The sequence below is a fragment of the Palaemon carinicauda genome, chromosome 29 (genome assembly GCF_036898095.1).
Source record: "Palaemon carinicauda isolate YSFRI2023 chromosome 29, ASM3689809v2, whole genome shotgun sequence".
Taxonomy (NCBI): Eukaryota; Metazoa; Arthropoda; class Malacostraca; order Decapoda; family Palaemonidae; genus Palaemon; species Palaemon carinicauda.
This window is the reverse complement of record NC_090753.1, coordinates 75,674,668-75,688,599: the sequence shown is the minus strand read 5'-3', so window position 1 is coordinate 75,688,599 and position 13,932 is coordinate 75,674,668. Positions and strand designations below refer to the sequence as shown.

Sequence of the window (13,932 nt, the reverse complement as noted above, 5' to 3'; positions counted from 1 at the left end):
AACTCGTCACTGAAAGTGATGAAAATAAAAAATCAAAAGAAAAAAATGTAAAAATATGAAATATAAAAATAAAATAAAAAATAAATAAGCTTAGTTAGATTAAAATTTCCGTAGTGTAAGTTACAGTATGTTATCGCAGTCACCATCTCTACCTCCTCACCGATCGTGTCTTCTTGTGCGTGTGTGTGTGTGTGTTTGCGCATACGCACACGAGTGTGTTTGTATCAATATTTTTTTTAGTTAATAAAGGAATTCAGATTCGCTGATATTGTTTTTTTAGTTACATTTAACTGTCTTTCAACTCGTTAACGCTGTTAAAAATCATATGTACACAACACATTTTTGTTTAATCTCATTTTTGTTTAATCTCTCTCTCTCTCTCTCTCTCTCTCTCTCTCTCTCTCTCTCTCTCTCTCTCTCTCTCTCTCTCTCTCAGAAAAAAAATTAATAGACGTCTCTAACACTAACAGTGAAGAAGAACAAGAGAGAGAGAGAGTATTTATTTAAAGAACATGTTAACACCATGTCTACCTTCTCGCCGATCGTCCGTCTCCTCCTGGGTAGCAAATCCTACACCTGCGTTGGCCTGTCTCTAAGGTAAAGTGGCAATAAAACACATTTTTTATTCATTATTTCTTTATAATTATCTTTTTTACATGCTTCTTTCATATTATGCAGTTATGTTATTGTTATGTGTAATTATATGTAGCCATTTATTAAGGATTTATTATGGGTTTTTAGGCTTAGGAACGAATTAAATGAATTACCATGTATTCTTATGGGAAAATTCGTTTCGACATCCGAACATTTTCTACATCCGAAGTTGGTTCTGGAACGGATTAAATTCGTATGTAGAGGTTCCACTGTATATATATATATATATATATATATATATATATATATATATATATATATATATATATATATATATATATATATACACAGTATATATATAAAACAGATTGAGATTAATATGAAAAGCTTTCTCTCAAGCACACCAAAAACACTATCAGAAAAACTGGTGCTTTACTCCTTACGGTAACAAGTGTCCAAGTTTTCTCTTGAGTGTAAACATAACCACCAGTTAGCCGATATAAATCCCACTTATATTTTCATTAATTACAACGAATAAACAAATGGAACAAGCAAGTAAAATGAATGGCAACGCTAAATTACAGTATATAACTTTAATAAGAAGTAAACATCAGTTGATTTCTCTTTGTTTAGTTTAGTCCGGCGAGGTCAACTGGTCCGCATCTGAAACTAGAAGGGTGAATTTGTTATCACTTTATTGATCATTTTGAAAGTAAGTTTCTCCCTATCAAGATTCGAGTAATATTTCAATGTTAGTTTGTGCTTGATCATGATTTTTTGTTTTTTTTTCAGCACTTCAAAGAAGATTATGTCAGAGGCTGGAGTCCCTATTATTGGAGGGTACCATGGAGATGACCAGAGTGACAGTCGGTTGCGTGAGGAAGCAGAAAAAATTGGCTTTCCTATCATGATTAAGGCCGTTCGAGGAGGAGGCGGAAAGGTACGTCTCGCTTTTATTGGTTGGGTAAAACCGAATTAAGTATTAAGTCTTTCATAGTGATTATTGATTGAATTGATTGGAATAACAGAAAAAAAAAGCAATATGGATAAGAGAGCAAACTAAGGATATTCTAACATGTAAGAAAAAGAAATGGACAGGGGCAGGACATATAATGAGAATGACAGATAATAGATGGACATAATAGTAACAGAATGGGTCCCTGGAGATTGCAAAAGAAGAGGGGAAGGAAGAGAAGATAATGGATTGACAAAATAAAAAAATTTGCTGTTATAAACTGACATAGAAAAGCCATAAACAGAGGGAAGTGGAAGGTCATGTCTTGAGCCTTTGTCCTGCAGTGGGCAAGTAACATTTGATGATGATGACTGATTGTAGATACTAAGGAGAAGCACCCGAGTACTATATATACTGTTCTAAGGTTTAGTTCATCATTATAAATTGTTTAATTAGGTAATGAGTTCAGAATGCCATATTAGCTTGGTTGCAAGAGGATAAGGTTCCTACAGTTGTGTAATCTTCAGAATTAATCTTCTGTAATCTTGCAGTACTTCTGAAAGTGACTTTTTCAATATTTAACTTAGCCGGTGATTATATAAGCTGCAACTCTGTTGCTCGACAGAAAACTCTACGTTAAAAATCCGCCAGCGATCGCTATGCAGGTAGGGGGTGTACTTCAACAGCGCCATCTGTCGTGCAGGTACTCAGTACTCAATGTAAACAAAGAACTCAATTTTCTCTCTGTCGGGCTACCGGCAAGACCTACTAATTCGCTGTTGCTAACTGGATTTGTTTTCACAACTATTGGTGAAGTACACTATTCTAGTTTTGAGCTTTCGCTATGCAGGTGTTTTATCTTCATCTCAAAACTTGAACTCGTTTTGGATAGATTTAATTATGGTGACAAAGAGAGTATGGACTTTCTTTCACTTTTAAATGGCCGACCCTTCCCTTAGACGGAAGTGTGTTTAGGCTTTTAGTAATTATCTTATCACGTTATAGATTTTCCTCTACAGTATATATTTTATATCTCTCCGCCTTTATTAGGCCTCTTAGATTAACTTTCCATTTTTTATAAACATATGAAATAAATTTTAATGCTTTGTTTATATAGACCTTTCCTGAGAGTAGGCGGTCCTAACTTGGAAACCGAAGTTAATCACATTGAGCCCTTTATATCGTCTTTAGCTTTTAAAGGATTTAAAACTTTTTAAATGTAATATTTTATGAAAGAATTTCTTTGATAGTCTTCGTACTGTTTTCAAAGATGAACTAACGTTTAGTTTTTTATGCTACGCAGTTGTTGACGTTCAGGACGTTCAACATGCGCTCTATCGTTACGATAGAGAGAGAGTGTATCACGGTTTCACTTTGCAGTAAGAGTAAATCGATTCTGACGTTTTGTTCATTCTTTCTTAGCTTTAATGTTTTAAATTCTAATTTAAAGGAACTTTTTATTTGAAAAACCTTTCAGTTTTTTCCTTTAGTCAAATAACATGTTTTTTTGACGATATATAATTGGGCTCTTCTCTTAGGTGCGAAATCAAGAGAGAGAGAGATAGAGACGGAGGGAGAGAGAGGAGAGAAAACGTTCCGTTCAAGCGGGTAACGTTGTTCTCGTGTTACTCTCGTCCCTAGTCTCTGTACGGGGAGGAAGGATAAAACGTTTTTAGGTTTTTATTCTCGTCCCCAGGCTATGTGCGATGAGAGATTGAAAACGTAGTTATATGAACTAGTGTTTAGTCTCTTTCCCAGCCACTGATTTTTCTTTTTATCTTGAAATATGTTTTCTGTTTTTTGCTGGTATTATGAGCTTGCATTATACGACTAATTTCGCAATTATTACCTTTTAATGAAGGGTAGAATTGCGTGTTTCAGGTAGAAATAAGTGCAAAACAGAATATCGAAGTGATAAAGTGATATGCGCAAAGTGTTACAGTGTTACGTCCGAGGCGCAAAGTGTTACAGTGTTGCGTCCGAGGGTTCGTCTGTTCGTGCCTGTCGTTCACCTAGTCCGGGACCTCTAGCAAGCTCCCAAGCCCAGGGGAGAAGTAATGTCAAAAGACTTATGGGTTCGAGAGGCCTTGACCAACGAACAGACGTTTTCCCTCTATGGTATCGGGTGTTTCTTACCAAGATCTCCCCTACCATAAGACGAGAGAGACGTTGTTTCTCCTCGCCATCCGTAGGCTTTTCGCATAAGAAACCTGTCACAAGGTTTCGAAGCCCTTAAGCGAAAGTCAGTCCTTTCAGGACAGGTCCAGCGTCCTGGTTACAGCCATTAGGACAGCTCTGACCCTATGCAGTCATCGGATAACTGCTCGCCGCCTAACAAAAGCGTAACACAGACTCCGAAAGTCTTTTTTTGTAGGCAAAGTGTTGCGGTCACAGACGTTACCCTCGTCTATTACCACAACCATTTCCGTTGAGCCTTAAGGGGTTGTATGGCAAAACATGCAGTATATGCTTGCCTCCCTTATGGAAGACTATTCTGCCGATTAGTCCGTTGAGTCTAGCCGTTTATCTCATCGATATCCTGGCTTCCAGCCAACCTAACGTTCCTTTGTGCTTACTGTTGACGTTGGCGTAGCTTAGTCACGTCAGTCAGGTTGTTTAGAACCACACTCGATGCGGTCTCGTGTGGTTTTTCAGCCGCATTTGGACGTTAGGCCACTGGCTGATGCTCCTGTTGACGTTCTAGACGTTCACTAACAATCGGAGTTGACTTGTTTTGACGCTGTGCGTCAACCTCCGCATTCTAGAGTTGTTTTGACTGCTCAGTCTAGGCAGTCAAAGCAGTCTCGAGTGGACGCTGTACGTCCTCACGTACCTGTTGTGGTTGACAGTTCAGTTGTTGACAGTTCACAGACTGTCAAGCAGTTACATGACGTTGCGTTCTGGTCCGCTACTAATGCACCAGTGAGAGACTCAGCTTTTATCGGACAAGGTTCCTGTAGATGAGGAAGTTGCTGTTCTCCCTCCTACTGATATTCCCTTGAGGACTCTGTCAGATGGAGAGGAGCCTTAAGCTGCTTAGCCTCCTATGGACTTTAATTAAATCATGATGATTTTTTTAAGGATCTTCGTCCGGATCTTGTAACTGCTGCTCCTCGTTCGCCTAAACGTCAGAGCTTACACTAGGCCTAGCTACTTCGAAGCCGTTGTTTTTAAGCTAGTGCTCTCTCGCTCTCCTAGAGAGCGTTACGTTGGCTAGGCGACTGGTTTTTCACCAGGAGGAGTTTGGGGGATACAGCCTTTGCTTTCCCTTCTTTTAAACTGGTTTATAGAGCGAGAGTCTGATATGACACGAGAGAAGTTCTCGGCTTGGGAGTTCATGCCTCTGCCCAGATAGACTTCTCAATTCTGGTAGACTCTCCCTGGCGCCTAGCCAGGAGACGCTCCAAGTTGTTTACAGGTCAACTTCTCAGCTGTTGTCGAGCCTTTGAAGTTTTGCTGTACTATTATGTCACGCATAACAAGGCTTTCAGGGATGGTAAACGGTTCCGCCTCAGTCGCTAACCCCGTCTGTTGCCACACCTGCTCCTGTAGACCCTAAATGGGCTTTGCTGCAAGACATGCAGTCCAAGCTTGCGTCCTTGATAGAGGACTTAAATGCGGAGAAGAACCTTCTGGCCAACAACCTTCCAACCGGTCGGTTGTGCGCCCTGTTGACGCTGAGGTAACCTACTCGCGTCTGCCAGTTGAGGTGGTTCCTCCACCGATGCAACCCAGTGTGGGTTGCCAGCCGCACGTTGACGTTAAGCGACGCTCGGAGGTGGTTGTTGACGTTCAGGACGTTCAACAACCAGCAGAGGTGACTTGTTGTGACGCAGTGCGTCAACCTCAGCAACCCGGTAGGGTGTTGACTGCACAACCCAGACGGTCTAGACAGTTTCGGGTTGACGCTGTGTTTCCTCGCGCACCCATGGTTGTTGACAGTTCACAGACTGTGCAGCAGTTCCATGATATTGCGTCCGGCTCCGTCACGCATCCACCAGTGCGACCGGATTCAGCGAGTCAGACGTTGCCCACTCCGTTGCCGTTTCCTCATCAGTTTCGGATGAGGAACCCTCTGATGAGGACGTTGCTGAACAAGACGATCAGCCCCCAGCCCTGCTATCCATCCAGAAGATGCTGAAGAAGGAACGCTGCTCAGTCAGGCTGTGGATGAGTCTGGTAGGGACGCTGTCATCCGTGGATCAATTTGTGTCACCAGGAAGACTACACCTCCTTCCTCTTCTATACCATCTAGCTTTTCACTGGAAAAAGGACAAGACGCTAGAAGCGGTCTCGATCCCGGTTTCCGAAAAGATAAAGTCTTGTCTGACTTGGTGAAAGGACTATATCAACCTAAGAGAGGGTCTTCCCCTGACTGTTCAGACTCCCAACCACGTTCTCTTCTCGGACGCATCGGACGTAGGCTGGGGTGCGACATTAGACGGTCGGGAATGCTCGGGAATATGGAACTGGAGTCAAAGGACAATGCATTTCAACTGCAAGGAGCTACTGGCAGTACGTCTGGCCTGGAAAAGCTTCAGGTCTCTCCTTCAAGGCAAAGTGGTGGAGGTGAACTCGGACAACACCACGGCTTTGGCGTACATCTCCAAGCAAGGAGGGACCTACTCTCTGACGTTGTACGAGATCGCAAGGGACCTCCTCACCTGGTCAAAAGGTCTAGACATATCACTAGTAACGAGGTTCATCCAAGGCAACTTGAATGTCATGGCAGATTGTCTCAGTCGGAAGGGACAAATAATTCCAACAGAATGGACCCTCCACAAGGATGTATGCAAGAGACTTTGGGCCACCTGGGGCCAGCCAACCATAGATCTCTCCGCAACCTCGATGACCAAGAGGCTCCCAATATTTTGCTCACCAATCTCGGACCCAGCAGCAGTTCATATAGATGCCTTTCTCCTAGATTGGTCACATCTAGATCTATATGCATTCCCTCCGTTCAAGATTGTCAACAAGGTACAGTACTGCAGAAGTTCGCCTCTCACGAAGGGACAAGGTTGACGCTAGTTGCTTCCCTCTGGCCCGCGAGAGAATGGTTCACCGAGGTACTTCGATGGCTAGTAGACGTTCCCAGAACACTTCCCCTAAGGGTGGACCTTCTACGTCAGCCACACGTAAAGAAGGTACACCAAGGCCTCCACGCTCTTTGTCTGACTGCCTTCAGACTATCGAAAGACTCTCGAGAGCTAGAGGCTTTTCGAAGGAGGCAGCCAGAGCGATTGCTAGAGCAAGGAGAACATCCACCCTTAGAGTCTACCAATCGAAGTGGGAAATCTTCCGAAACTGGTGCAAGTCAGTATCCGTATCCTCGACCAGTACCTCTGTAACTCAAATAGCTGACTTCCTCTTATATCTGAGAAAAGAACGATCTCTTTCAGCTCCCACTATCAAGGGTTACAGAAGCATGTTGGCATCAGTCTTCCGTCACAGAGGCTTAGATCTTTCCAACAATAAAGATCTACAGGACCTCCTTAAGTCTTTTGAGACCACGAAGGAGCGTCGTTTGGTTACACCTGGTTGGAATTTAGACGTGGTACTAAGATTCCTTATGTCAGACAGGTTCGAACCGCTACAATCAGCCTCCCTGAAAGATCTCACCTTAAAGACTTTTCCTGGTATGCTTAGCCACAGCTAAAAGAGTCAGTGAGATTCATGCCTTCAGCAAGAACATCGGATTCCCATCCGAAACGGCTACATGTTCTACAACTTGGTTTTCTAGCCAAAAACGAGCTGCCTTCTCGGCCTTGGCCAATATCGTTCGATATTCCAAACTTATCGTATGGTTGGAAATGAACTAGAAAGAGTCTTATGCCCTGTAAGAGCTCTTAAGTTCTATTTAAAACGAACTAAACCTTTACGAGGCCCGTCTGAAGCTTTATGGTGTTCAGTTAAGAAACCATCTTTGCCTATGTCAAAGAATGCTTTATCCTATTTTATCAGACTGTTAATACGAGAAGCTCATTCCCATCTGAATGAGGAAGACCAAGCTTTGCTGAAGGTAAGGACACACGAAGTTAGAGCTGTCGCAACTTCCGTGGCCTTTAAACAAAATAGATCTCTGCAAAGTATAATCGACGCAACCTATTGGAAAAGCAAGTCAGTGTTCGCGTCTTTTTATCTTAAGAATGTCCAGTCTCTTTACGAGAACTGCTACACTCTGGGACCATTCGTAGCAATGAGTGCAGTAGTGGGTGAGGGCTCAACCACTACAATTCCCTAATTCCATAACCTTTTTAATCTTTCTCTTGAAATGTTTTATTATTGTTTTTGGGTTGTCCGGAAGGCTAAGAAGCCTTTCGCATCCTACTTGATTTGGCGGGTGGTCAAAGTCATTTCTTGAGAAGCGCCTAGATTAGAGGTTTTGATGAGGTCCTGTTGTATGGGTTGCAACCCTTGATACTTCAGCTCCTAGGGGTCGCTCAGCATCCTAAGAGGATCGCGAGGCTCCGTAAGGAAGACGTACTTAAAAAGGCAGAGTAATTGTTCAAGTCGACTTCCTTACCAGGTACTTATTTATTTTAAGTTTGTTATTTTGATAACTGCTAAAATGAAATAAAAAATCCTTAGCTCATAATAATGTAAACATTTATTGCTGGTCTCTACCCACCCCCCTGGGTGTGAATCAGCTTATATAATCACCGGCTAAGTTAAATATTGAAAAATGTTATTTTTATAATAAAATAAATTTTTGAATATACTTACCCGGTGATTATATATTAAAGGACCCTCCCTTCCTCCCCAATAGAGACGCAGTGGACCGAGGAGAAAATTGAGTTCTTTGTTTACATTGAGTACTGAGTACCTGCACGACAGATGGCGCTGTTGAAGTACACCCCCTACCTGCATAGCGATCGCTGGCGGATTTTTAACGTAGAGTTTTCTGTCGAGCAACAGAGTTGCAGCTTATATAATCACCGGGTAAGTATATTCAAAAATTTATTTTATTATAAAAATAACATATTAAAGACCTATCAGTCTTTTCTGAGCTAAACTGTGGAAATATCTTCACAGCTGACTTAATGAATTTTTGGTGCACATCACAGCTAGCAGAGAAGGCATTAGGTATATCCACAATATTACATTTGAACTGTATAATGGAGATTTTTCAATATTAAACTTACCCGATAATCATGTAGCTGTCAACTCCGTTGCCCGACAGAATTCTACGGAAGGGATACGCCAGCGATCGCTATACAAGAGGGGGGTGTACTCACAAGCGCCACCTGTGGCCAGGTACTGCAGTACTTCTTGTTGACACCACTTCAATTTTTCCTCTGTCGTGCTTCCGGCAAGACGTTCATGGATACGCTTATAATTTTGGAGTCTTGTTCACGGTTTTTGGTGAAGTATTGCTCTAAGATTTCAGCTTTCGCTATTCAGGAAGTTTTATTATTAGCTTAGCTAGCTTTTGGAATTAATTTGATTAATTATGGTGACGAAGAGAGTATGAACTCTCTTTCACCTTTAAATGGCCGACCCTTCCCTTAGACGGAAGTGTTGGTGTCTAAGAGAGTATAGACTCTTTCTTAATTTTGCTTAACAAAAGTTATAGATTTTTTTTTTTATCTCTCCGCCTTTTATAGGCCTCTTCGATTAACTTCCTTTTATTATAAACTTATTAAAATTAATTTTTATATTTGTTTATATTCGACCTTTCCTAATAGTAGGCGGTCTTTTCTTGGTACCGAAGTTAATTAACATTGAGCCCGTCATTTCGGTTTTACCTGTTAACATATTATGCTATTTTAATGTTTTTGAAAGAATTTCTTTGATAGTCTCGTACTGTTTTCAAAGTTGAACTAACGTTTTGTTTTGTCTCTGCAGTTGTTGACGTTCAGAACGTTCAACTTGCGCTCTATCGTTACGATAGAGAGAGAATTTTCACGGTGTCACGTTGCAGTAAGAGTAACCGTTTCTAACGTTTTGTTCATTCTTTCTTAGCTTTATGGTTTTAATTCTAATAAAGGAACTTTTTATTTGGGAAATATTTCAGTTTTTTTCCTTTAACAATAATATGTTTTAACGATATATATGATTGGGCTCTTCTCTCAGGTTCTAAGTCAAGAGAGAGAGAGAGAGAGAGATAGAGACGGAGGGAGAGAGAGAGATAGAGACGGAGGGAGAGAGAGCTGGATAAACGTTTCGTTCAAGCGAGTAACGTTGTTATCGTTTTTGCTCTTCTCCCTAGTCTCTTTAGGGGAAGAAGGTAAACGTTTCATGAGTTTTATTCTTGTTCTCAAGCTTTATGCGGTGAGAGATTTTAAACGTAGTTATTTGATCTAGTGTTTAGTCTCTTTCCAGCCACTGAATTAGTTATCTTTCATTATATTTTTCTGTTACATTGTAATTCTGTTTTCGCAATTACTAACTTTTAAGGAAGGATAGAATTGCGTGTTTCAGGTACAAACCACTTAAAGTTTCGAGTTCAGTGAAATAAGTGCAAACAGAAAATCAAAAGTGATAAGTGATTAGCGCAAAGTGTGTCAGTGTTGTGCGTGAGGGTACTTCTGTGCGTGCCAGTCGTCCTCCCAGTCCGGGACCTCTTGCAAGCTCCCAAGCCCAGGGGAGAAGCAATGTCGAAGGGCAAAAGGGTTCGGCAGGCCTTGATCGGCGCACAGAAGTATCCTCGGTGGTTGCGGGCGTGTCTTACAGAGACCGTCACTCCCACCCGCAGACGATTGAGCCCGTCTTTTACTCGTCTGCAGAAGAAATGTCAGGGAGAAAACGCTGGACTCAGGTCTCAAGACTTCTCAAACGCAAAGTCCAGAACTCTAGAGTTCTACAACCTGGTTGCAGTCATTGGATTAGCTCTGACTCTCCGCAGTCATCAGGTGACTGCACACCTCCTAAGAGAGGTAAGGTGATGCCGCAACAGACCTCATCTTCTGTTAAGGCTTTGCCTCAGCAGACCTTAGCGTCTGTCGACCCCAAGATGACTTTGCTGCAGTCCATGCAGTCACAGCTTGCGGTCTTAATGCGTGAGTGTCAGGCTGAGAAGGTTACACCTCCTCCTGCGATCGCTCCGCCTCACCGCAGTCCAGTCTGCCAGGCGTACGAAGTTGAGGTTCCTCAGGATACCTTACCGCGTACTGAGTTGCCAGTTACCAGCGGTGTGCAGCAACCTCCGCCTTCCTTAAGGCAACCTCAGCAATGGGAGCAGGAGTCTTATGCCTTACTTCCTCCGCTTCCGCCTGCGGTTCCACCAGCGAGGCATCAATCTCTTGAGGTACGACAACCTCTTCCATCCATGAGGCAGCCACCTCAGCACTCGCTGCAGCGACCTCAACCCTCCTCAAGGCGAGAGCCTCAACTCCTTAGGCTAGCACCTCAGGAACCTCAACTCGCGAGACAAGAACTGCGTTCTGCGCAGCCGCTACCTCAACTCTCGCAGCTCACACCTCAGGAACCTCAACTCGTTCCTCAGGAACCTGCTACTGCGCATCCGCTACCCTTACAGCAAGCGCAACTCTTGAGACAAGAAACACATGCTAGGAGTCAGCCACCTCAACGCATGCATCTGCCACTTTCTCCTCAACTTGAGCCTCTTCCCATTCAACTTTGAAATAACAAATGACAATAATAACACCTCATTACTTTCATAACTTGCATTTGTAATCATATACATGTATGCCTACACAAACATTATGATAATGGAGGTTATTCGTATTACTTAAAAAAATATATATGTATTCCTTGCAATATATTTTTAACAAATCGCAAATATGGCAAAATATCTTCAAAACAAAAATGAATCATGAGTTATGAATGTAATGTAAATATTAAAACCCCATGCAAGCATGCATGAAGTAATGTAGTGTTGCCAACAGGGCGAGTTTCCCTGTCCTGAGGTGAAGTAGATTATAGATCGTATATTTAGTGCAGCTTAATTCTACGATTATCATGCCTGCTATCAAATTCATCAACAAAACAGTCTAAATCAATTCCCTCGGCACGTGCACTTTCAAGGGACAGTAATGCGATATTACTCAATCTAGCACTGGTCATGGAATTTCTGAGAAATGTTACACGCCATGCAACATGCTCTGCTTCTCTTACAGCATGCTCTACATACAGCATGCTCTGCATACAGCATGCTCTACATACAACATGCTCTGCATACAGCATGCTCTGCATTCAGCATGCTCTGCATACAACATGCTCTACATACAGCATGCTCTGCATACAGCATGCTCTGCATACAACATGCTCTGCATACAACATGCTCTGCATACAGCATGCTCTGCATACAGCATGCTCTGCATACAGCATGCTCTACATACAGCATGCTCTGCATACCTTACCGCATGCTTCTCAGTCACACATCTTTGGTTGTTGCCAACTCACTAGACTGTCAAGCAGTTTCATAACGTTGCCTTCTAGTCTGCTGCTTTTGCACCAGTGAAACCCTCACTGAGAGAACTTAGCTTTTCTCGGATATGGTCCCTGTAGATGAGAAAGTGCTTTTCTCCCTCCTTCTGATATTCCCTTGAGGACTCTGTCATTTGGAGAGGAGCCTTTTGCTGCGTAGCCTCCTATGGACTTTTATTTAAGCATAACATGCTTCCAGGGAAGGTAATGGTTCCACTTCAGTCGCTAACCCCGTCTGTTACCACACCTGCTCCCATAGACCTTGAGCTGTGTTGCAAGACATGCAGTCCAAGCTTAGTCCTTGTTAGAGGATTTTTTGTTTACGGAGTCAGTGTGTCACTGGGAAGACGTTCAACAACCAGCAGAAGTGACTTGTTGTGACGCAGTGCGGCAACCTCAGCAACCCGATAAGGAGTTGTCTATACGACCCAGACAGTCTAGACAGCTTCGGGTTGTCACTGTACTTCCTCGCTTCCCCATGGTTGACAGTTCACAGACTGTGCAGCAGTACCATGATCTTGTGTCCGGCTCCGTCAGACGACTGGCTTTTAAGAGCTCCCACAAGTCGTCGCTGTCTGGAGATTCTCAGATGGACTATGGATCTGACCAAGGAACTGGGCCTCCTGGTCAATTTTGAGGAGTCTCAGCTCGTCCCATCCCAGACCATTGTCTACCTGGGTATGGATCTTCAGAGTCGAGCTTTTCGGGCTTTTCCGTCGGCCCCAAGGATCTTCCAAGCCCTAGAATGCATCCAGAGCATGCTGAGAAGGAACCGATGCTCAGTCAGGTAGTGGATGAGTCTAACAGGGACACTTTCATCGCTGGCCCTGTTCATCGTGTTAGGGAGACTCCACCTCCCCCCCCTTCAGTATCATCTAGCTGCTCACTGGATAAAGGACATGACGCTAGAGACGGTCTCAGTTCTTGTTTCCGAAGAGAGGAGGTCTTCTCTCGCGTGGTGTAAGAACAGCTTTCTTCTCAAGGAAGTCTACTTTTGGCTGTTCAGAAACCCGACCGCCGTCTCCTCTCGGACGCATCAGACACGGGCTGGGGTGCGACTTTGGACGGACAGGAATGCTCGGGAACATGGAATCAGGAGCAAAGGACACTTTCTGGCCTTGATAAACTTCAAGTCCCTCCAGCTTAACAAGGTGGTGGAGGTGGACTCTGACAACACCACAGCCCTGGCTTACATCTTCAAGCAGGGAGGGACTCTTTCGTGGAAGTTGTTCTAGATCGCAAGGGACCTCCTCATGTGGTCAAAAGATCGAAAGCTCACGCTGGTAACGAGGTTCATTCAGGGCGGTATGAATGTCATGGCAGATCGCCTCAGCCGGAAGGGTCAGGTCATCCCCACAGAGTGGACCCTTCACAAGAGTGTTTGCAGCAGACTTTGGGCCCTGTGGGGTCAGCCAACCTTAGATCTGTTCGCTACCCTCGATAACCTAGAGACTCCTGTTGTATTGTTCTCCGATTCCAGACCCAGCAGCAGTTCACGTGGATGCTTTTCTGCTGGATTGGTCCCATCTCGACCTGTATGCATTCCCGCCGTTTTAGATTGTCAACAGGGTACTTCAGAAGTTCTCCTCTCGCAAAGGGACACGGCTGACGTGGATTGGCTCCGCTCTGGCCCGCGAGAGAATGGTTCATAGAGGTACTGCAATGGCTGGTCGACATTCCCAGGACTCTTCCTCTAGGAGTGAACCTTCTACGTCAACCTCACGTAAAGAAGGTACACCCAAACCTCCACGCTCTTCGTCTGACTTCCTTCAGACTTTCGAAAGACTCTCAAGAGCTAGGGGCTTTTCGAAGGAGGCAGCCAGAGCGTTTGCCAGAGCAAGGAGAACATCCACTCTCAGAATCTATCAGTCTCAAGGGGAAGTCTTCCGTAGCTGGTACAAGACCAATGCAGTTTCCTCAACCAGTACCACTGTAACCCAGATTGCTGACTTCCTGTTACATCTAAGGAAAGTAAGATCCCTTTCAGCTCCTAC

At 43.6% G+C, this 13,932-nt stretch overlaps 2 protein-coding genes across 7 annotated transcripts in view; both read left to right on the top strand.

Moving 5' to 3' along the window:
- LOC137622258 (uncharacterized) overlaps positions 1 to 13,932 on the top strand; it is a 65,203-nt gene that overhangs the window by 33,582 nt on the left and 17,689 nt on the right. The window lies entirely within an intron of this gene.
- The window catches only part of LOC137622673 (methylcrotonoyl-CoA carboxylase subunit alpha, mitochondrial-like), a 28,441-nt gene that overhangs the window by 8,895 nt on the left and 5,614 nt on the right, over positions 1 to 13,932 (top strand). The window contains exon 4 of the mRNA XM_068353269.1: positions 1,387 to 1,534. Within this exon, the coding sequence (XP_068209370.1) occupies positions 1,387 to 1,534 (148 nt within the window). The remainder of the gene's footprint in view (positions 1 to 1,386; positions 1,535 to 13,932) is intronic.